This window comes from Notamacropus eugenii, chromosome 1 (assembly GCF_028372415.1).
Source record: "Notamacropus eugenii isolate mMacEug1 chromosome 1, mMacEug1.pri_v2, whole genome shotgun sequence".
NCBI classification, from domain to species: domain Eukaryota; kingdom Metazoa; phylum Chordata; class Mammalia; order Diprotodontia; family Macropodidae; genus Notamacropus; species Notamacropus eugenii.
The window spans coordinates 721,234,150-721,258,469 of NC_092872.1; the positions used below are offsets into that span (position 1 = coordinate 721,234,150).

Below are 24,320 nucleotides of genomic sequence, written 5' to 3' on the forward strand. Positions count from 1 at the left end.
GAAGACCAAAACCTGGCCCAGCCTGAGAGTGGAGCCAGAAGGAATGGCCCTTGGCAGCTGCAGACCCCCACCCCAGGTGAGTGCACTCTTTCCACAGACTTGACCCCCAAAGAGGATTGTCTGTGAGGCTCGCAATCCTTACCTATGGATTGTTCCTTTAAAAAATAGACAGGACATGGAAAATGGTAGTAACAACACTATCCTGTTCTCTGTCCTTTGAATTCATCCCTGGCATATTGGCATCACAATCACTAAGTACCTCTCATCCCCAGTGGCTGCCCTCCTCAGGCCTCTTCACTCATTCCTCTCTTTCTGTAGGGATCTTGTCTTTGTTCCTGTATCCTTGCCTGGCATCCCTCCCCCACATACCCATAGGACTACTCCCCGCCTCCCCTTTGCCTCTTTGGCCAAGCTCTTGCTGGCAGACCTTGAAGACAGGATGCTCTGCTTGTCTTCCATGGTCTGATCTGCACAAATGGTTAATCTGTCTGGTGCACACTGTCTTGTAGCTGGGCATCATCAAGGGCACACTGAGGAGGCAGTGGGGGGGTGACAGGAGTAAATACTGTGAGCAGGGGCTGAGGTGTTTGTGACCTCCTGCGTGCTCTGGTCCTGTGTTTTTGGAAAATATGGCAGCCCAAGAAGACAGGTTAAGTTGGCTTTTGGGTCACATTGCCATGTTCAAAGGCCCTTCCCAGAGTTGTTTGGACCAGGCCAAAGAAAAGAATACCTTCTTGAGCTATTACTTTATTTGCATTTATGAAGGGCCTAGTACTTGTTTTGTCGGAGAGGATATAAGAAGGGGTTGAGTTTGGGGACCTCTTTAAAATTCTGGGTGTTTTCTTTTATAGTGGGAGAAAAGGAGGTCCTAAAGGAGACCCTCAGTTCTTATCAAAGAGGCATAGGGCTCAAAGGCAAAGACCCAGTGAAGTGTCTTCTTTTCTCCCCCAAATCTCCTTTAGACCATCTTCACAACAACCCTATAGTGTAGTTGGTCTTCTTATCTTTATTTCACAGTTCAGGAAACAGGCCAACAGATTCAGTGAGTTCCCAACCAGGGTCACATAACTAGTCAGTGTCTGAGGTCGCATTTGAACTCAGATCTCCCTGATCTTCTCCCTTTCCATAGCTCCATCCGCAGTGTGTTTGTGTGCCCAGCTTCCCACAGCTCCTCCAGCATTGGCGGGTGCTGTTGTCATTGCTGTCAGTTTTGCAGAGTGTGAGATCAGTTCTCCGTGGTGTGGTTTACTTTTCTCTTCTTAGTGTTTTGGGGCATTTTTTCATGTGGCTGGGAATTCTTGGCAGTTGTATCTGATAATTTTTTGTTCAGATCCTTTAACCATTTGTCTATTGGGGAATGGCTATTTGTTGTTTTTCAGTTGTTTTAGTCTTGTCTGGCACTTTGTGACACTTTGGGGTTTTCTGGGCAGAGATACTGGAGTGTTTTCCCATTTCTTTCTCCAGCACATTTTACATAGGAGGAACTGAGACAAACAGGGAGAAGTGACTTGCCCAGGGTCACATTGCTAGGAAGTGTCTGAAGCTAAATTTGAACTCAGATCCTCCTGACTCCCATCCTGGCACTCTATCTACTGTGTCACCTACCTGCCATTGGCTATTAGTCTTTTTTAAAACAATGCTTCATTTTTCCCCAATTACATGTAAAAACGTTTTTATTCTTAATTGTAAGATCATAGTTGTCTCACTGCCTCCTTCCTCTTACTCCTCCTGCATGTGGTAAGCAATCAGAAATAGGTTCTAAGTATGCAATCTTGTAAAGCATTTTCATATTAGTTCATGGGAAAAAATTGTACTAAAAAGAAAGCAAGTAAAAACTAGTGTGGTTTCAGTCTATATTCTGAATCACTTCTTTCTATGGAGGGGGGAGAGCATCTTTCATCATGAATCCTTTCAGATTGTCTTAGTTCATTTTATAGCTGAGAATAGCTAAGTTATTCACTGTTGTTCATCATACAATATTGCTGTTACTTTCTACTAAGTTCCTTCTGCATCAGTTCATTTCAGCATTTCTAGGTTTTTCTGAAATCCTGCTTGTCATGTTCTGTAACATAGTAGTATTCCACTGCAGTCATATACTACAACTTGGAAAGGCATTCTGCAATCATTGGGCATCTCCTCAATCTCCCATACTTTGCCACCACAGAAAGAGTATGAGTAGCTCCTTTTCTATCTGTTGACAAAAACCTTTTGTGAATAGCAGCTTCATATTGTTATTCTTGGGTCAAAGGGCATCCACATTTTTGTACCCCTTTTCATATAATTCCAAATAGAGTTTAGTATAATTCCAAATACTCTAATGCTCTTAACTGCCTTAATAGTCCTAAAGGTCTTCAGAGTTACAGGCTTCATCTTCCAATGTAGGAATATAAACATTTTAACCTTATTGAATCTCTTTTGTTTGCTCTGTTCACCTTTTCATGTTTCTCGTGGGTCTTGTATTTCAAGATCCAGTTTTTCTTCACGTCTGGTCTTTTCATTAGGAATGCTTGAATATCATCTATTTATTGAATGTCCATTTTTTTGCCATGAACAATTATATTCAGTTTTTCTGGGTATGTGATTCTTGGTCACCATCCTGGGAATACTCTATTCCACACCCTCTGATTATTTTTAATGTATAAGTTCCTCAGTTGTGTGTTAGCCCGACTGTAGTTCCATGCCATTTGAATTACTTCTTTCTGGCTGATTGTACTCTTTCTTTCCTTGAACTGGGAGCACTGGAGTTTAGCTAGAATATTCCTGGCAGTTTTCATTTTGGATCTTTTTTAGGAGTTGATTGGTGGATTCTTTCAATTTCTATTTTACCCTCTTAGGATATCAGGTCTGTACCAAGAAAATGTCAAATGTGGCCATGGAGGGTCAGACATGACTGAAGCAACTGAACAGCAACAAAATATCCATTTAGAATGTATTGTAGAGTATTGTATGAGATGCTGGTCTAATCCTAATTTCCTTCCTGACTGCTTTTTGCTTTTCTAAGCAGTGGGTTTTTTTTTCAGACAAATATGAAATTTTCCTTAATCAGTCTTTTGTCCACTTTACCAGACATGGAGTTACTAGTCCTAATGATTCTGAGTCTCCCTTGTTTGATCTGCTCCATTCATTTCTCTCTCTCTCTCTCTCTCTCTCTCTCTCTCTCCCCCTCTCCCTCTCCCTCTCCCTCTCCCTCTCCCTCTCCCTCTCCCTCTCTCCCTCTCTCCCTCTCTCCCTCTCTCCCTCTCTCCCTCAATACCACACAGTGCTGATGATCAGTGCTGTTTACTATAGTTTGATGTCTCTTCCTCCTCTATTCTTACTTATTTCCATCATTCCCCATGATATTATTGTATTTCTTTTATTTTTCCAAATGAATTTGGTTATTTTCTTCTTCTGTGAAATGTGACCTCCATAATGTTGTTGTTATTACTGATGTTGTTCAGCCATGTCCTCATGTGACCCCATCTGGGGTTTTCTTGGCAGTGATGCTGGAGTGGTTTTTATTTCTCCAGCTCATTTTTCAGGTGGGGAACCTGAGGCAAACAATGAATAGCCCTGCCCAGGATCACGTAGCTAGTAAGAGGCTGAAGCTGGATTTCAACTCACATTTTCCTGACTCCACTTCTAACATTCTATTCACTCTGCCCCCGGAGAATTAAATGTGTAAATATTATTGTTAAGTCTCCATTTGCTTTGAGTCTTTTGCTGCCTTTGACACAATTTCCATTCTTATTTTATTACAGGCTATATTGGTAATTACTGCCTTTTTACATATGTTTGCAATATCTTCTGCCCTAGTCCACAGTTATATTTTGTAAAAGTTCCATGGGGTACATGGATAAGGGAAGAATTTATGACCAAACAAATTCCAGAGAACAATACAAAATGTACAATCCGTAATTTTGATCATACAAAATTTAAAAGTTTTAGCACAAACAAAACCAATGCATTGAAAATTATAAGGAAAGGAGAGACTTGGAGAATTTTTTTCAACAAGTATCTCTGATACAGGCTTCATTTCATAAATACATAGAGAACTGATTCTAATTTGTAAAAATATACATTATTCTCCAGTTGATAAGTAATTAAAGAATATGAACAGGTAGTTTTGAGAATATTCAATCAAAACTATCTGTAATCATTGAAGAAAATGTTCTAAATTTGCTAAGTTAAATTTGCTAAGTTAAAACAACTCTGAGGCACCAACTCATACTTATCAGATCAGCTAATATGATGAACATGGAAAATGATGGAGGTTGAAGAGATGTGGAAAAATTGGGACCCTAATGTTTTGTTGATGGAGTTATGAACTGATCCAACTATTGTGGAGAACAATTTGGAAGTGCTCAGAGGACTATAAAAGTATACCCTTTGATCCAATAATACCATACCACTGTTATGTTTATAGCCCAAAGACATCAAAATAATGAGGAAAGGACTTGTTTGTATAAAAATATTTTCAGTTACTTTTTTTGTGTTGCTTAGGAGTGGGAAATTTAAGCGATGGCCATCAATTTGAGAATGGCTAAACAATCTCTAGTATGTGATTGTAATGGGATATTATTGTGCTATAAGAAATGACAAGGAGGATGATTTCAGAAAAACCTAGAAAGACTTGAACTGATGCAACATGAAGTGAACCGAACCAGGAGAACATTGTATATAGTAACAGCAATGTGTGTGGTTCAGTGAAGAAGTGTGAGTGACTTAGTTCTTCTCAGCAATGCTGTGATCCAAGAAAATGCCCAAAGGACTAATGCCAAAGTCTACTGTCTGTCTCCAGAGAAAGGACTGATACTGTTTGCCATTCAGACTGGAGGTTGCTATTTCTCACCATTTTTCTTACGTTTTTTTTCCCAAGTCTTTTTGTACAGAATGACTAGTGCAGAAATGTTTTACTTGATTACACATGTACAACCTATATCTTATTGCTTACTATCTAAATTATGGGGGAGGGAATAGAGGGAAAGAGGGATAGAATTTGGAACTCTAAAATTTGAAAAACAACAAATATTAAAAAAAGTAACATGTAGTAGAGGGAAATAAAATTTCAGAAAATGTAGAAAAATAAAATAGAGGTTGTGCACCATTCAGCATGACACCATCCACTGACTGCAGCAAATGGAGAAATTGTGAATGTTTTTTGAATCCCATTTGAATTGTCTTAGGGAGACTCTGAAGGTACCTGGCAAAGTACTGAACACCGAGGTCCTTTCTCAAGTTAGATTGCCAGTCCTTCACATTCTACAGCAGGGAGCACAACTCTGTTGGACTGGCCATGTTGGTCAAATGCCAACATCCGTTTGCCTGAAAGACTGTTTTATGGAGAACACATGCAAAGAAGGCACTCAGTATGGTCAGAAGACATAGTACGAGGCCATAGACATGGGAGACAGTAGCAAAGGACCACCCATCATAGCTTATCAGCATCAAAGAACATGCTTTGCTGTGCTAGCAAGGCAAAAATGCAGTATTTCACAAGAATAGTGAGATGTGCAAATTGAGAGGCATCTCCACCCCAAAGGTTCATGTGGAGTATTTGTTCCCAAACTGGGGTAGAGCCTTCTGGCCTCTACGAGTCTGATCATCCATGGTCAGACACGTTGTACTTTAACTCTTACATACTGATGCCCTTTTGGTCTGCTGTGAACACAAGGAACAACAAAAATGAAGAACTATAAAACTGAATACTTTAATAAGGAAATAATAACTTACTGACAAATGAAAGCAATCATAAATAAAAGGAATAACATGTTTTGGCCATGACAGATTATACAAAGGGCAGCCCAGAGAATTCTCCTTCACTTGTCTGGAAAGTCTCATCTCCTCCAGTTCAGTCTGGATTGTAATTAGTCTATCTTATTAATCCTTTTCATCTTTTATCTAGAGAAGATTTTGTTTCAGAGTCTCAGGAAATTAACTAGATGTTTTTCTTCTTCTTCCCTCTCTTTTCTATAATCAAACATTCTCTCCCTCACACTCCAGAAGATACTCCACTTGCCAGCTTCTCACACACATGACAGAATATTGTTGATAAAATATTATTTTTATCAGTTGTGATGAAGAAATTTCACTCCTCTCTCATCCTTTGGTATTTCAGTCTCACAGACAAAAGACACACTTTGTCCCAGCTTCCGTAGTAAGACATTCCTCAGTTTTATTCCAGTTGAACATATCAAATACTTCTCTCAAGTTTTCATTGAGCTCTTAATGACTACAGTTTTTGCTCTCTTACTCAACAAGGTTATGACTTTTAGGTAAATTCTGTTTTTTTGCTTCAGTTTCCTCTTCTCACTTGATGAGGCATAGACTGCTTGAATTCTGGAGTCTCAGGTCTAAATTTTGTAACTCTTGGTGGTTTAGGAGCTGGTGACATTCCAGGATGTGTCTGTGGACTTCACCCCTGAGGAATGGGACCTCTTAGACCATCCTCAGAAGGAGTTTTACAAGGCAGTCATGCTGGAGAATGCCCACAACCTACTCTCCTTGGGTAAGGACATTTCCCCTGGCCACTCTTAGTCTGCTACCAGAGGCAATATCTTCATTCCTCAGTGTGCCGAGTTTGGAGCTTTTATCTATTACTAGAATGGGAAATGTGCTGATCTCCAGTGTCCAAGAGACACAGTCCTTCTGCTGCCTGGTTATCCTGTAGAAGGTCAGCACATGGTGTCAAGATAACATATATGTTCTGTTGTTGCTACTGCAGCTGTCTCATGGCAGTTCTAAGTAACTTGAGGTCTAAGATCAGGTCAGTGAAGCATCTCAGATGTAGAACTAATCCCATGGATTTTTTAGCCCAACCTCTCCCTGGACATTAATTTTCTCTGCCAAATCTCTGAAAAGTGCTGAGCCTGCTTTTCTCTGTAACCTCTTCCTCTTTGGGATGGGCCAAGTATTTAGGATATCCTTTTTGAGAAGCATCAATTTGTAACTCCTAGTTTCTGGTTATGCCTAGTGTCACACATTTGTCCTTCATCTTCCTTTAAATTGCCTCCACTACCCAGTACAGATGGTGGAAAAGGACAGAGGGGAATAAGCGTTTCTCTTCACCTGCTGTTCCTCAGCTGTTGTGTTATGTCCTTTCTTTACAATATTACGGTATTGGCTCATACTGTTACCTACATCTGGCATTTGAGAAAACTGAAGCAAACAGAGGTTAAGTGACTTTTTCAGAGGCACACAATAACTGTCTGAGGCTCGATTTAAATCCTGGCATTCCTCACTCTAGTCCAAGGCCTCTCTCCACTGCACTACCAGCTGCCTCTAATTTGTAGATAATGGGAACTCTGTAATATGTCCCTTCTATGAGGAAGGTGCACCATGATCAAATTTTCTGATTCCCCGTTGGCTCCATGATATTCTCCCCCACCTTTCACCAAAGTTCCCAAAAATAAATGCTATGGAAACCGTGCTTAAGCACTTCTGGTCACCACCTTGTGCTCCTTGATTGCATGCCCCTATCAATGGCAGGAATTAGAGACTACCCAAGAGTTGGAAATTGACTACCTAAGGTCCATTAAGTTCCCCAAAAGGAGAATCTCGTCATAAGAGCAATGACTCACTGAATGAACAGTAACCAGGTTTTTATAGGTTTCATGGAGTGAGGAGTTGAGGAGGCAGAGCCAGAGCTGATCCATCCAGCTCTAATTTGCTGGAGCTCAATGCTGATCTGGCCCATCCTTTTTTGGTTACTTGCATTACAACCATTAATGGAAGAATAAGCCAGAGGTTTGTGAACATGAAGAACTGATTTTCAAAGTGGTGTAGCTTTGTATGTACACTGTTTTCCCTAAAGAGAACTAAATTCTAAGCATTTCTCCATGTTCATTCCTTTTTCACATTATCAGGACTTCCAGTTCCCAGAGAATGTTTGGTTTCTTATTTGGAGGAAAGGGAGGCATCACTGATTTTGGAACAAGAAGACCTGAGGAGCTGCTGTCCAGGTGAGTGAGGTAAAAGCAGGCACATGAGAGCTGTGTCTCTTGGTGTTGTAGCAAAGCAAGTGTTAGATTTGGGGGCAGGAACACCTGAATTGGGATTCTTTATCAGAGACTTTTAGCAGTGAGTCTGTGCACAAGTCACTGAACCCCACTGATTCTCAGTTTCCCCTTCTGTAAAATCAGGATGTTAGATACCATGCAGTTAGGCTGTCTCCTACTGATAAATCTATGATCCTAAAAAAAAAAATGCATTGTTCAGAATTTGGGGGCATGGAACTTCCCTGAAAGTGCAAAAGGGGGTTAGGCTTTTAAATATGGTCTCTTTCTTAGGCATTTTTCTCATCAGTGAAGACTTAGAAAGTTGCTGCTATGTGCCATACCCTCTCTTAAGCAACATAAAGAGATACAAGGAACATCCCTTGCTCTCCTGGTGTTCACCGACTGAGTGGCCAGATAACATGCCAACAGTCATGGAGAAACCTGTTATGGACAAGACAGATTGGATCTCATCAAGAGAGAGAATGTACTATAGTGATGGAAGACTGGAAAGGCTTATTGTGGAAGGTGGGCTCTAGCTGGGGCTTCAGGGAAGCCAGGATGGCATTCTACATCTGGAGATGGCTTAGAAAGCCCAAACATTTGGAAGACAGTGTCTTCTTCAAAGAACAGAAGTGCGGCCCATACCACTGGATTATAGCATGTTTGGTGGGGATGTGAAGGGAAAGAAAATTTAGAAGAACAGGAGAGGGGTATGTAAAGAGAGGGTGGGTGATTAATAGCCTTAGAAGATATTTTATATTTGATCATTTTCTTAGGGAGCCCCAGGAGATTGTTGAGGATGTGGTATGGTCAGTCAAGAACGTTAGGAAGATGATCTTTGTGAGTGATGGAATGACTGGAGTGGAGGGAGACTTGGAACAGCTGGAAGAAGTATCAGGTTCTTGAAATAGCTCTGTTGTGTGGTGTTCACGACCTGAACCAAGACAGTGGAAGTGTTGGGAGAGAAGGGGGTGTATGGGAGAGATGTTATCTGGGTGGAATCAGAGGACTTAGGAGCAGACTGAATATGGCGGTCTGAAGTGTTTGTGAAAGTCACTGAGGAATGCATGACACCTCATTTATGAGCCTGCTGTAATGGGAGGATGCATTGGAGAGCATTAGGAAAGTAGGAAGATGGGAGAGTTGGAGGAAAGAGAATGAATTTGCTTTGGGGAGTAATGAGATTAGTGTCACTAAATCCCAGAGAGAATGAGAGAAAACGAAGGGTGATTGTGAAAAGCTGTAGAGAAGGAAAGAAAGATGAGGATGAAGAAATGACCAGTGGATTCAGCAACGTGGATATTTTTGGTAATTTTGGAGAGGAATTTCAGTTGAACAATGAAATTGGGAGCTAGACTGCTGAGAATTTCAGGGTAAGGAGTTGGAGACACCAGTTGGACCTGGGCACCTCCTGCTGTTTAGCCAAGAAGTGGAAGAAAGGTACTGTAAAAATATCTCTGGGATTGAATGGATCAGGTGATCTTGTTTTGAGCATTAGAAGGAAATGGTTTGTAACAGTAGGGAAGGAGTCATTAGAGTGGGAGCGACTGGAAAGTAGTGAGAACAGGGAATGCTGGAGGGGCAACGTACTGAGGAAGATGATGTCCTGGAATCATTTGATTTATACGTGGAAAGGTGTTTCCTTAGCTAGCAGAAGGAGGATCATTTCATCTGATATGTAGAAGATGAGGAGGATGAGATAGCTCTTGGTAAGTATCCAATGTTTTCAAAGAAAAAATAGAAGGCAAATTTTTCTGCTGAGAAGGTGAGTGGGGGGTGGACAGTGGGAGCAAGCAATAAGGGACGCTTGGGAAAAAATTAAAAGAATTGGAATAGCTCCTGTGGTAAAGGAGATAGGGACCCAGGTATGTGGTTTTCAGTCCCTTCAATCATTTGTAAGTCATGTTCCCATTTGTGGTTTTCTTGGCAAAGATACTGGAGTGATTTCCCAGGCTCCTTTTACAGATGAGGAAATCAAGGCCAGGAGCCCTAAGTGACTTGCCCAGGGTCCCAAAGCTAGTAAGGGTCTTAGGCTGGATTTTACCTTGAGTCTTCCTGACCAGTACTCTCTCCAGTGCACCACCTCGGTTCCCCAAGGGAGTCAGGGAAATGTCAAAGGATATCCTTGCCACAGTGAGGTCTACCTTGAAAATACATACCCTAAGTTTGTAGTGTACCCAGGCAGCCTAGTTTTATGATTGTCTCTCTTTCCTTTTAGCAGCATCTAAGTACTAGAAAAGGCTGTTGACTCACTTAGAATTAATTCAAAGATATGCTTGACCTAAATCATCTACCTGTGTCCCTTCTTTGATCTCTAAGGCTCAATCTTTGGCCCCTTCTTGCAGAATTGTTGGGCAGATTTATTGCATTTGACAGCCACTCTCAGTTTGTTGAAGTGGGAAGTAGAAATTCCCAGGTTTTACATAGTATATCATGCTTCAGGAGCCTTGAAAGAAGTGTCTGCATTCTTCAGTGTGGACCTGGTCTGGTCCCATCAGGGTGGGGCTGAGGCCAGAAATTGCATTTGCCAAATAAAACAGAGACCAGAATATGGAAATTGAGGTAGAATCTGGGGCCTAGTGTCAGTCATGGGCCCTGGCAGTCAGTCAGTAAACATGGATTAAGCACCTCCAGTTGTCTAGGTACCTCACCACGTTTTAGGAAGGGAAAAGGTGCAGTCCCTGCTGTCAGGGAGCTGCCAGTGTGTCATAGACACATGGAAATGGTGGAGAAGAAGCAAGTGATCAGGAACCTTGGTCTTAGCTGATCCAGGGAAAGGAGAGTGTTTGGGAGTGGAAAGACATCTAGTCCAACAGGATACAATGGAATAAAGGGGAATTCAAGGAGTGAAATTAATAATAGTTTAAGGAGAGTAGAATTGGGGAAAAAAGATTCAAATCAGGACAAGAATGAGAAAAAATCCAGGTACACCTCAGAGATTCCAGAATCAGTTGCAGAGCTTGGCAGTAAAGCAAATATTGCAATCCACTGAGTCACCTGTACTTTTGTTTTTTCAGTGCATATAAAAATTTTGTTTATTATATACTGTTGTCTATTACATGCATAATACTATTTTTGCTTTTTAAGAGTACATATTTTAATTTGGAAATATTTTATTGGTAACAACAGCTGACTATACCTGAGCCTTCAATGGGGCCCAAACTTCTTTCTGGTGGTGGCTCTGGTGCAGTGCTGCTGGCTGCTGACTCACCAGCATTGTGATTGCTCAGGTGCCATGGCAGTTTCTTAAAATAAGGCAACACTCAATTGATATTCATTGACTCTTCTTTTCCCTTGAACTTAAAAACCCCATTGCAGGCTTATAAATTGGCCTAATTTCAATATTTTGTGTTTGGAGAATAGGAAGACTGAAAGGGAGGGAGAAAAAAGTGAAGCACACTAAAAGATAACATTGTTTCTTAAAAAAAGGTAGAACAAAAGTAAGTGCCATGGAGAAGGGCCATCTAGTGCCATGGACAGAACATGCCCACTTGCAGGATTTTTGGTCTAGTCTCAGCCACAGGGATAGTTTTCATTATCACTCAGCCATTCTGAGTTCATGGCCTGACTTTATGTTGTAAGAACGTTGAATCTGCCATTTTCACAGGTGTTTCTGAGGATCCAATGTGACTGTCTGCGAAGCTCTTTGTAAGTCAAGTTATCCTACAAATCTGAGTAAGGGCATTTTCAAACCATTGTGATTGTGTCTTTGAAGACTTTTATCTGCACCTGGGGAAGGATCATGTAGATGAGTTTATTTTCTTACAGTGGAGGGAAAGGTTTATAATTATATGTGTGTGTACGTGTGTCTCTGTATATATGTTTTACTATGTTTTTTTTTGCAGAAGGAACGATTAGACCTACATGGAAAGACACTACTGAAAAGCTAAGGATTTCTGTGAGGGAAACACACCAAGAAAACCTCAAGAGTGACAGTTCTTGTGCCTTCACTGGGAGACAGATCTGTGCTGTAAACCACGGAATCCACACAGGAGAGAAACCTCATGGTTGTCTTCATTCTGGGAAAACCATGAGTCAACAGACATCCCTGATTTACTGTCTAAAAATTCATACTGGAGAGAAACCACATGAGTCTCATGAATGTGGCGTACCTTTTAGTGAGCAGTCATCCTTCCTTTTTTATCACAGTAATGACAGTGAGAGGAAACCTCATAAATGCAATCAGCAGTGTGGAATGGCTGGGAGTTGCAGCTGTAGTCTTGCTGTGCATCAGAGCATGGAGACTAGAGAGCAATCTTATGAATATGATAACCTTGGAAAGGCATTCCCACACAAATCTAATCTTTCTCAACATCAGAGAATCCACAGTGGTGAGAAACCTTATGAATGTAATCACTGTGGAAATGCATTCAGATTTAAATGCTATCTTACTGTACACCAGAGAATCCACACTGGGGAGAAACCTTATGAATGTGATCAATGTGGAAAGACTTTCAGACAAAACTCCCATCTTGCTGCACACCAGAGAATCCACACTGGAGAGAAACCTTATGAATGTAATCAGTGTGGAAAGTCTTTCAGAGACAGCTCCAAGCTTGCTGTACACCAGAGAATCCACACTGGACAGAAACCTTTTGAGTGTAATCAATGTGGAAAAGCTTTCGGAGTAAATTCCCTACTTGCTGTACATCAGAGAATCCACACTGGAGAGAAACCTTATGAGTGTAATCAATGTGGAAAAACTTTCAGAGTAAACTTCCTACTTGCTGTACATCAGAGAATCCACACGGGAGAGAAACCGTACGAATGTAATCAATGTGGAAAGGTTTTTAGGCAAAACTCCCAACTTGCTGTACACCACAGAATCCACACTGGAGAGAAACCGTATGAATGTAATCAGTGTGGAAAGTCTTTCAGAGACAGCTCCAAGCTTGGTGCACATCAGAGAATCCACACTGGAGAGAAACCTTATGAATGTAATGAATGTGGAAAGGCTTTCAGAGAGAGCTACAGTTTTGCTGCGCATCAAAGAATCCACACTGGAGAAAAACCTTACGAATGTGATCAATGTGGAAAAGCTTTCAGAGAGAGATCCAGTCTTACTGCACACCAGAGAATCCACACTGGAGAGAAACCTTATGAATGTAATCTTTGTGGAAAAGCTTTCAGACGAAACAACCAACTTGCTGTACATCAGAGAATCCACACGGGAGAGAAACCTTATAAATGTAATCAGTGTGGAAAGGCTTTCACACAGAACTCCACTCTTGCTGCACATCAGAGAATCCACACTGGAGATAAAACCATGTAATCAGTGTGGAAAAGCTTTCAGAGAGAGATCCAGTCTTGCTACTCATCATTTTACTATACAATTCTGATGAAAGCAAAGTTGAAGACACATAATTTCTGGTTAATCATTTAATTATGGACAGCTTCTAGTTAATACAACAGTGGTCATTTAGCTATCTCTTACAAACTAGAGGTGAATCATGGAGTCCTTTCAACATTTCTATGCCCTTAGATAAGTAGGAGTTACCTATAGGCATAAATCAATTTTAATTAGTTAAAACTTGAAAAGAATGAGAATTATAAGGAGATTTGGATTTATTCTAAAGAAGAACTGGGTTTAGGGGAGGGAGGCATGAATCTTGACCCAATTTTGAACAAAGAGACTTATTCTTATCCAGATCACCCTTACGTAGGGCAATCTAGACCAGAGGGGTCCACTGTCCCTCAGACCAGTTTGACTAAAACACAATGGGCCAGAATAAACCTAGAATAAAATCTCTTTAAATTTTGGTCAGTTCTAAATTTTCACAGTTGTAGAAGTCTTCCCAACATTTCATCTGATCATCAACTCTGCCCTTCAAAGATTGGTTGAATCACAGTAGCCAAATCTCTGAATGAGGAAATGGGGAAGAAGCTTAGTCCTAATTCAATAATTGTTTATATGGGAGAAATATTCATTCCTCTCACATCAGAGAATCTTTTAGAGAACATATCTCATTAATGCAATCAGTATGAAAAGTTGAAGGTAATGTCCTATATTTCCTATAAGAATTCACATGAGATAGCAACCATATTCTCAAAATGAATGTGCAAAGACATTCAGATGGACTATGGAGCATGTTAGACACCAAAAATTTCACCTTATGGTCGAACCCTGTCTGGCTTCAGGGAGGGTCTCTCTTCCTTTACATCAAGGATTCCTGGTGGAGAGAAGACTTATGAATGTGCTGAATGAGGACCTGCCCTTTCCTGGAAGAGGCAGGTCAGTAGACAGCACAATATTCACACTAGAAGGAAGCCTGGTAAAAGCCACAATTGTGGGAAGGTCATCACCTGAATCGGATAAATTTTTATTTGTGTGCTCCAATATGTGCACTGGAGCAATCTTCCCGGAGATAAAACTTATGGATCTAATTAATAAGCTGTGGTTTCTCCTTGGAGCACAGACCTCATCAGACATTGTATATTTCATATAGTTCATGAAACCCTAAAAGGGATTACATTTATCTCAGAAACCCCAAGGTTTCTCAAGACTTCCCTAAAATATGCCATGGCCCCCTAGGGGGAAGCCTGCCACTGGCTTCTTCACTTTACTGCACTCTTCCACTGTAGTGAGACAGCTGTCCTGCTCACCCTTCAATCTGTCCTAGGCTGGTAATCTGGTTCACTCCTCTAAAACTGATTCTGAGCCATTATTGCAAGGTTGTTTTCCAGGGAATCTGGAAGAGCCAAGACAAGTCAGTGCCTCACCTTACCATCTTGGCTCCAGTAGTCCTTATGCCCATGTTTTCAAGCAATACTCCCAGGATAATTCAAATTTTCTTGAAAAGGTCTTTTGTCTTTCTCATTCAATTGTTCTATTTTGTTGCAATGCTCATTCAAGAAAACCTCATCTCTCCTTGCTAATCTCATAAATTATGAATTCATTTGGGGGAAATCTCCCCTTTTCTTTTCCCTTTCCTTCTTTCCTTAGCTATTTGTAAGGCCTCATCAAACAGACATTTTTCTTTGTTGGTCTTTTGCTTAGGAATATGTTTAATTGTTGCCTCCTGTACAATGTTAGGAACCTCTGGTAATGGCCCCTCAGCCATTCTGTCTCCCAGATTTAGTCCCCTCAATCTGTGCATCACTGTCCTTTCCTATCCATAAGCCATGCTGTTGTATCATATCTTTAGGGTCTAATGGTTTTTCCCTGTTTTCTTCCATTTGATTGTGAATTTTGCAGTTAGAACCTCAGGACTTGGGCCTCAGTCAGCTGCTGATTCACATTTTGACTCATTGCATGGAATGTTTCCCCACTCTGCCTTTTCCCTAGAACATTTTTTTTGCAGTTTTATGGTTTCATGTAACATTGGCCTCTTTGGAGTCAGTGGTTGGAAGATGGAATTGTTGCTGTGGTATTGAATGGTTTTCCTTGGATTTGAACAGTACTAAAGTGTATATTGGGAAAATCTTGCTGGAGATAAAAGTTAGGGATCTAATTAAGAAGCTTAAGTCTCTTACTCAAGACCTCATTAGATTTCCCAGTGTAAGAGACCTCATTAAATATCCAAATTTACTCACTCTGATTAAATCCCTAAAAGTACAGCTTTTCCCTTGAAATCCTGATGTTCCTCATTATTCTTCAATAATATTCCTTTGAATTAATACACTGTAATTTCTTTAGCTATTCAACAGTTGATGGATACTCATTTTGTTCTTTGGTGGAACAAAATTTTCTGGTACAAATATTGTTATAATGGACAACAGTCCATCTAGAGTGTTCAAATCATGGCTGGACAATATGTTTTTCTATGTAACTCAACAATTTGGAGAATATATTCAACTGAATTGATTTCATTTAAAGGGAACAAGTTTTTGTTTTCAGTTTTTCTCATTAGAACAGTAAAATTTGTTTTCAATCTGAAATGTTATTTTCATTATACTTCAAAATTTTATTGTGGTTTTTGGGAAATTATTTGGTAAGTAATGCTAACTTTAAAAATCATACCTAGAGGGTGATGCAATTATGTTCTTCAGAAATTCAATTCTCTTTTGATCTGGATGCTGTGAAATGGTGAATTGAACTGTTAGAGAATGTGATTGCAATATTGAAAAACTGCTAAGTATTTAATTGGATGTATTTAATTTAAAAAAGAAAAATAATAATTTAGGTTTTGGTAAAGGTAGAAAAGATATAGATTCTCCTTCTCCAGGGAGTTCTTTGGGGATTGAACAAATGCTTTGGGTTACCAAATCTAAGCCCTGGGACAGAAGTTGCTCAAAGTAGTTGAAGATGTAGAAGCCCAAGCGAAGATCTTTTTCTTTTGGATCGGTACAGCTTTTGTCCCATTTGTCTGAAGGGCCCCTCAGGGTGGAAAAGTGGTGGAGCTGCCCCCCAGTACCCTGTTCTCCAGTCTTCTCAAGACTTGGAACCACTGGAAAGTCTAGGTGCTGGAAGTGCTGTCACTTTCTCCACCTCTCTCGCCAAGTCCTGGCCAAAAACGAAGGCTGAGGGTTATGTTACCCATCATAACAAGGCTAAATTTTCTGCTGTAACCAGTTACTCTAGCCCTACCTGCCCTTTGACTCCTGGGGTCATAGGCATTGAAGGGGAAACTAAGGAATGGCTCCAGTCGTATCCCCTCCCCAGCATACTTGAAGATCTCTTGTTTAAACACTCCTTCCTTATGCCCTCCTCTAGCCCTGCCCCCTTGCTGGAAAGGGACCTGATGGTGAAATTGGGGAGCCAGTTTTTGCTAGTTAATCTTCCCATCTCCTTTTTCCCCTCTGTTCCCAAGTATCAAGGCATTATCAGATTTGGCTCTGGCATTGCATACATCAACCCCATTTTCAATGTGTACTTCCCTGGAAAGTATACCTCCAAGGTAAGTGAACTTATCCATAGCTTTCAAAACTTCTCCATTTGTTGCAACCGATGGTTCCACATATGGATGGTGTGATGTTGGCTGATGGAGCACTTGTGTTTTCTTGGTGTTAATTATTAGGCCAAAATTAACACAGGAGAAGAGAATTGATCCATATTTTGTTTCATCTCAGCTTCAGAGGCTGCATTGAGTGCAGTCTTCTGCAAACAGAAAATCATGCACCAACACTCCCTCCACTTTAGTCTTGGCTTGTAACTGTTTCAAATTGAAGAACTTGCCATTAGTACAGTAGTTGACCTTGATACTGTCTTCATCCTCATTGAAACCATTTGTCAGCATGGCTGAAAACATCATGCTCAAAAGCATGGGGGAAGTACACAGACTTGTTTCACTCCACTGATGACTGGGAAGGCACAAGAGAATTGTCCAGTACCCCGAACCCGGGAAATATTGTGTACAGACCTCTCTTCTGCTCCTGGCATTTCTCCTGGAGTTGTCCAGAAGCAAGTAGCACATTGACTGTTCCTCGACCCTTTCTGTAGCCACAATGGCTGACAGGTATATCCCCATCTTCCAGGTGAAGGATCAACCCATTAAGGAGTACTCTAGCAAGAACTTTGCCTGCAATGACTAAGAGAGAGATCCCCCTGTGATTCTCGAGGGCAATCTGTTCCCTTTAACCTTTTTAGAGATGGACAATGGAGGCATTCTTGAACTCCTGAGGGATAACCTCCTCTTGCATGTAACCTGGAGAAAATCAGTTAGCTTTTGTATGAGCAGGGGTCCCCCTACTTTGTAAATCTCAGCTGGAATAGAATTAGTACCAGGTGCTTTGCCACATGAAAGGAGCCTAATTGAGCCCTCTAAACCTCTTCAGTTGGAAGTTCAGCTAAGGAGGGATTGACTTCAACCTGAGGTAAAGGGTCAATGACCTCAGCATTGATTGATGATGGTCTGTTGAGAACACTATGGAAGTGTTCAGCTCATCTCTCTAGGATCATGTCCTTATCACTGATGAGTGTGGCCCCATCAGCACTGAGTAGTTGTGATGCACCATAGGTTTTTGGTCCATTCAAAGCTTTCAGGGAATCATAAAAGCACTTTGGATTGTTACTATGAGCATAAAACTGAATTTCATCTTCTTACTGAGCCCGGAATCCTGCATCTCTCTAAACTTTGCTTGTACTTTCCTTTTGATGGAAATGAATGTTGCCTGTTTAGAAGTGGATGAACTATCCTGCTGGCACATCTTGTGAAATACTTGTTTTTCATTTAGCAGCTTCCGAATTTCCCCATCATTTTCATCAAACCAGTCTTGGTGTTTGCAAGTGTTCTGACCCAGATGAGCAAATGCAGTGCTGTACAGCAAATCTCTGAAAGCTGCCCATATCTTTTGTCCTCCACTGTTGCCAACTGTGTGTTGGCTCAACTTTTCCTCCAAGTCAGCAACAAACTGTGCACACTCTAAGAAGAACTCTAATTTGTTGAGATTAATTCTTCTGGTAGTCATTTTGCCTTGAGGGTGGCACTTTTGACGAATGTGAATATTTAGCTTGAAAAGGATAAGTCTATGGTCAATCAGTCTGCACCACACTGCACCACACATTTCCTTTGGCACTCTCACATCTTGTCTGTTCCTTCTCCTTATAATCACATAGGCTATTAGATGCCAATGTTTGCTGCAAGGGTGCATCCATGAAGTTTTATTGTGTTTAGGTAAATGGAAGACAGTGTTGGTGATGAGAAGGTGATATGATGCACAAGTCTTCAGCAGTAAATGGTCACTGCTATTGCTGTTTCCAACTCCATTCCTCCCTCATACTCCCTGTCAAGTCTGCCTTCTGAGCCTACTCTAGCATTAAAGTTGTTCAGAATTATAATCTTCCCTCTTTTGGCACATTGATGATAAGGGTCTATAGATTTTCTGAAAATTTGTCTTTGATTTCATCAGAGTTTGTCATGGTGGGAGGATTGGCACTGATGATGGTGGCAGGACGTTTTCCTGTGAGTGGCAATCGCATTGTCATGAGCCTGTCCTTCAGTCCTTTTATCAGGCATACCAGCTTGCTGATTAGATTAGTTTTGATTGCAAAACCCATGGCAGCTTCACAGCACTCCCCTTCACTGTGCCCACTCCAGAAATCGCTGTATCCAGCCCCAAATTCAGTAAGCTGGCCTTCATTTGCCAACCTTGTTTCACTCAGAGCTGCTCTTTGGATGCTATACTTGTTGAGTTCTCTTGCCACAACAGCAGTTCTTCTTTCAGGTCTACTGGATTTTGTGTTGTCTATTACTGTGTACACATTCCATGTGCCAATGGTGAGTGGAATCATCTTTGCAGATGTTTTTGTACGTTTTTGTTTATCCTTTTTGTGTTTCAACTACATAGTGGGATTCCCTGCTTGCCATGGTAATAAGGCCAGGGCTGGGTAAGGAGACAATGTTTAGGCACCTTTTCTAGCCCCCTTCCTCACACCAGAGGTGAGCAGTGCTATCCTTAAAAGGCTGCTTAGACACCCAGGGGTCTGCCAGGTCCCTCTGCTGCTTCCAATGAGAAAGGACCCAGTGGCCTGGGACACCTGTTTGCAGGGTTGTGACTACAGCTCCCTGTGTATTCCCACCTCCTGATTTATCACTTGCCTGCCACCACAGAACTTTGAGGTATAATAGTCAAATAGTATGGGTGATGTCTTTTGATTCATGTATAAATTGGATTTAAGTAAGGCAGAATTGCATAAAGTCATCAGCCTCACTCTCTCTTCCAGAGTCCTCATAGTCCAGTGGCAGGACAGAGTCAAGACAGCTGGTATTGGGTCAGGTTGCAGTGGATAACCTTGGCATCTTCAGTGTCTAACCAAGCTCTAAGTGCTCCACATCACCTGCTTCATCTGCCTTCATGGCCTTTGGAACAAATTGTTCTCATCCACCCATTCCACCAGAGGAAGTCTTCACGTGCTTGGAGTAGACACCCCCCCAACTCACCAACTGGTTTGAGATCCCTTGTTTACCCTCAACCTGTTTTGGCCAGTCTGCTGAAATGGTTTACAGGAGTGTGGCTGATGCACATGCTGCAGCTTCTTGGAACCACAGGTGAGAGTTAGGTGGAACAGGTTGACACCAAAGGTGGAAAGAGTCCCAAAAAGGGCTGGGCAGCCATCACGCCAAAGGCACTGGTCCTTCCTGAACACACCCTACACCTACACTATCTAAATTACAGAGTAGGGAATTGAGGGAAAGAGTGATAGAATTTGGAACTGAAAACTTTAAAAAAACAACAAATTAAAAACAAAAAATGTAGTTGGGGGAAATATTTTTTTTTGAAAATGGAAAAAAGGAAAATAGAGGTTCTGCACCACTCAGCAGGGCACCATCCATTAACTGCAGCAAATGGAGAAATTGTGAATCTTCTTTGAATCCCATTTGAATTATCTTAGGAAGATTCTGAAGGTCACCTGGCATAGTACAGGACTCTGACTTTCTCAAGTTAGATTGCCAATCATTCACATTCTACTGCAGAGCACAACTCTGATGGACTGGTCATGTTGTTGAAATGCCAAAAGTATGTTTTTCTAAAAGACTATTTCATGGAGAACACATGCAAAGAAGGCACTCACGATGTGGTCAGAAGACATAATACAAGGGCATTCCCAGGGTCTCTAAAGAATTTTGTGATCAGTGGTGGGACATGGGAGACGGTGGCAAAGGACTACCCAGCACAGCTTATTGCCATCAAAGAACATGCTGTGCTGTGCAAGCAAAGCATAATTGCAGCATCTCAGAAGAATAGTGAGATGTGCAAATTGACAGGCATCTCCACCCCAAATATTCATGTGGACTCTGTTCCCAGCCTGTGGTAAAGCCTTCTGGCCTCTTTTAGTCTCATCGTTCATGGTCAGAAACATTATAATTTCACTCTTACATGGTGATTTCATTTTAGGCTGCTTTGAACACAAACAACTATACAAATGAATATTTTAATAATGAAATAATAAGTTATTGAGAAATGAAAGCACTCATACAGAGAAGGTGAAAGATGCCTTGGACATGACAGGTTATATCCAGGGCATCCTCCAGACCCAATGTAATGACACATAATTCCCCTTCTCTTGGCTGAAAAGTCTCATCTTCCTCAGTTCAGTCCAGGTTCTAATTAAGTATCTCTTATGAATCTTTTTCATGTTTTATCTAGATACTCCCTATCTGACCACCATTTAGCATTCTCTTCCTTTGATCCAGGCATCCTTTTCATATTCCCCATTACTTAGCATTCTCTTAAAGTCCAAGTTGCCCAGCCTGGTTTGTGGATTGCCTGCACTACCAGCCACTCCCATTAGGATCCTCCATGAGGTTGATCTCTGACCCTGGGACTACCTTGAGACACTTGGATGCTTCCCTGAGTATTTTTCTGTATTTAAGGTCCATTTTGCCTCCATGAAGGTGCTCACATTCAATCAAACTCACACTGTCTACCTGAGATTCTCTCTGGCCCGCTTGTGAATACAAGTGTTACAAATGCTTAGGCTCCTTTAAGAGTCAACCCAGTAAGGGGAATCTTTAATAAACTTTGTTTTTCTTTGGTTTAAGAAGGCTTGTGTTGAGTTCATTCAAGCAGGACCCGGTGTGTCAGTATTTTGGGGTCCCCTAATCCTCATTAGTTCCATCTTGAATTCCTTGGTGATCTAAGGTGATCAACTCCTCAATGTGTTTCTACATTGACGCAGCATAACAAACTCCTTTTAATTCTCCTTGTCCTGAGTTTTGCCTTGAATGGAGAATTTACCAGGTCCTAGGAACTTTTCTCCAAGAGTAAATAATCATACATTGTAAAGTAAAATGTGCCCAATTAAATTGAGAACAGTTTGGAAACATTATAACCACTCTCTTAGAGTTTGTCATAAATTCATAGCATTCAGATAAAAAGATGTGCATGTCCCTTTAAAAAATTTTTTTTCAAATTAAAAATATATACAATGGTTCTCCCAGATCCCCATGTGAGAAAATTTTGAGCCTAATAACAACATAAAAGATGTTACAGTGTTAATACATGGAACAAAATTGCCAGTCCAATAACATCAATTCAGCTGATTATCTTAGTGAGAATTACCTTAGAAAAAGCACCTTGTCCATTTATGCCTCTGACCCTCTAGGCTGACTGCATTCAGGGAGGAGCAAAGGGTAATTCTGACCCAGTGACACCGAATTCTTATTCTTTCAGCTCCTAAACAACAAGCCCTTAAGTGCCACATTTTAAGTCTGTTTCACCTTAAGGGTGGATCTACCCTTAGCTGGTCAAACATCCCAATCATCCTGCTGGGATCAGACTGGAAATGAGCCACATTCTAATTCAAACTAGGAGAATGTGCTAACCCCGCTGTCTGCATTTGGTGAGCAACCCCCATCCTCAAAGTCAGCCCGGTTTGGCTGGGAATCCCCAGTTTGCCGGGAAACGTGCAGCTTGCCTCTGCCTTATTCTCTCCCACCCAACTCCTAAAGTCCTGAATCTTTCCTCCAATAAGAAATCAGGTGGAGGGTGATGGGGGAGGAGGAGCCCTCAGAGATGACCAGCCTGGTGGGGGTGGTCCTGGTGGAACAGGAGCTCTGGGGTGGAGTTTGGAGGTCTGGGTGGAGTCTAGGGCAGAAGAGGGGTCATCCCAGTAGTTAAGGCTATATCCAGTTGATAGAGGGCAAGTCTTGGGAAGGAGAGGGAAATAGGGTCCTGAGTGCCTGGATCTGGGTGTAATTGGAGGAAAGGGGGCCTCAGAGGCTGGGAGCAGCCTCTCAGAGTGTGCTGGCTGAAAACTGGAACTTGTGCTGAGATCTCTCTGCATTAAACCCTTGGACTGGAGTTCCCTCTGCCTTCTTTCCTCAGATCTCGGATCACGCTGTCTTCTCTTGGACCCGAGATCTCTGCCTTGTGGAGGCCATCTCTGTGGGTGCAGGTGCCAGGTGGGTCGGAGCCAGCCCCTCACAGACCTGCTGGCTGTTCATCCCATTGGGTCTCATCCTCCCCCTCTGAGCCTGTGATGACTCTAGCTCCATTGCTCCTGGGAGCAATCCTCCCTCCCCAGCCAGGTCCCTGGACAAGCTTCCTGCTGCTCTTTTCCAGGCTCCCGACCACTTCTTTAGAGTCTGGGGCTGCCCCCTCAACCCCCCAATTTAAGATTGTGTCACCTTTTCACAAAATTCACACCTTACCCGCAGGGACCCAGGAATCCTGCCTTGAGTGAAATAAAAGTGGAAGGCTTGAGTGAACCTGGAAACGCCCGAGTGAAGGCCTGGATCTGCCTCCCAGGAATTGGGCCCCTCAGGCCTTTTTCCATTCAGAGACAAGGCTGATTGTTTTGCCTGTAGAGGAGGGTAAGATTTTTTTTTTTTTAATCTGCCCATTTGATCTCCTCAAGAGAGAGTTTTATAGGGAAAAAGGAAAGATGGTTTGAAGATTTGGGATGCGTTTGAGGGGTGGTAAATTGGCTGCAGTGATCCTGAGGTGGAGGAGAAGGGGCCTGGATGAAGATTAATAGCCTGGGGTGATTCCAAGGTGACCCACAATGAAGGGCTGGACTGGGTGGGGGTCACCTTGACAGGAAATTGAAGGGATTATTTAGTATGTAGGTGGAGGTGTGGGGGAAAGGTCAGAAGCTGGGTTGCCCTTTCAGGTTCCTGGTCCCCTACTCAGTCAAAGGGAAATCTCTGATTCAGGAGCCATTGAGGCTCTGACTGCTCTTGTCGGATGTGGAATCCCAAGCCCCTTCTGCCTCTTGATGATCTGATGATTTGGGGAGGGGAAGGGGAAAGAAGAGGAATGGGAGAGGGTGGGACCCTGAAACCTGATCCTACCTTTTGGCTTCATTCTCTCTCCCGAGGGCAGGGCCTCACCCCCTGTATATCCCCACAGTCAACCCTCCTGCCCAGGAATCCTTCTCTCTCCCCAGCTCAGTCTGCAGAAGACCAAAGCCTGGCCCAGCCTGAGAGTGGAGCCAGAAGGAATGGCCCTTGGCAGCTGCAGACCCCCACCTCAGGTGAGTGCACTCTGTCCACGGACTTGACCCCCAAAGAGGCCATTTCAAAAGAGAACTGTCTGGGAGGCTGGCAATACCCTATCTATGGATCGTTCCTTTACAAAAATAGGCAGGAATTGAAAACAGTAGTAACAACACCATCCTCTTCTCTGTCCTTTGAACTAATCCCTGGCATGTTGGCATCACAATCACTAACTACCCCTCATCCCCAGTGGCTGCCCTCCTCAGGCCGCTTCACTTATTCCTCTCTGTTCTGCAGGGGTCTTGTCTTTGCTCCTGTATCCATGCCTGTCACCCTCCCCCACATATCGATAGGACTCCCCCCACCACTCCCCACCCCCGCCCCTTTTGCCTCTTTGGCCAAGCTCTCCCAGGCAGACCCGGAAGACAGGATGCTCTGCTTATCCACCATGGTCTGATCTACACAAATAGTTAATCTGTCAGTTGCACACTGTCCTGTAGCTGGGCATCATCAAGGGCATACTGAG

The 24,320-nt window shown here is 42.2% G+C and overlaps 1 protein-coding gene and 1 long non-coding RNA gene across 2 annotated transcripts in view; both read left to right on the forward strand.

Annotated features, from left to right (window-relative positions):
- The window catches only part of LOC140522099 (uncharacterized), a 36,410-nt gene extending 20,556 nt beyond the window's left edge, over positions 1 to 15,854 (forward strand). Inside the window, exon 4 of the mRNA XM_072637140.1 lies at positions 12,374 to 15,854. Within this exon, the coding sequence (XP_072493241.1) occupies positions 12,374 to 13,248 (875 nt within the window). The 3' untranslated portion in view covers positions 13,249 to 15,854. The remainder of the gene's footprint in view (positions 1 to 12,373) is intronic.
- A 6,655-nt stretch (positions 15,855 to 22,509) lies between these two features.
- LOC140522153 (uncharacterized) lies at positions 22,510 to 24,028 on the forward strand. Its single transcript, XR_011973232.1, has 3 exons — positions 22,510 to 22,759; positions 23,015 to 23,170; positions 23,746 to 24,028. It is a non-coding gene; the product is annotated as an uncharacterized lncRNA (long non-coding RNA).
- Positions 24,029 to 24,320: the final 292 nt, after the last annotated feature.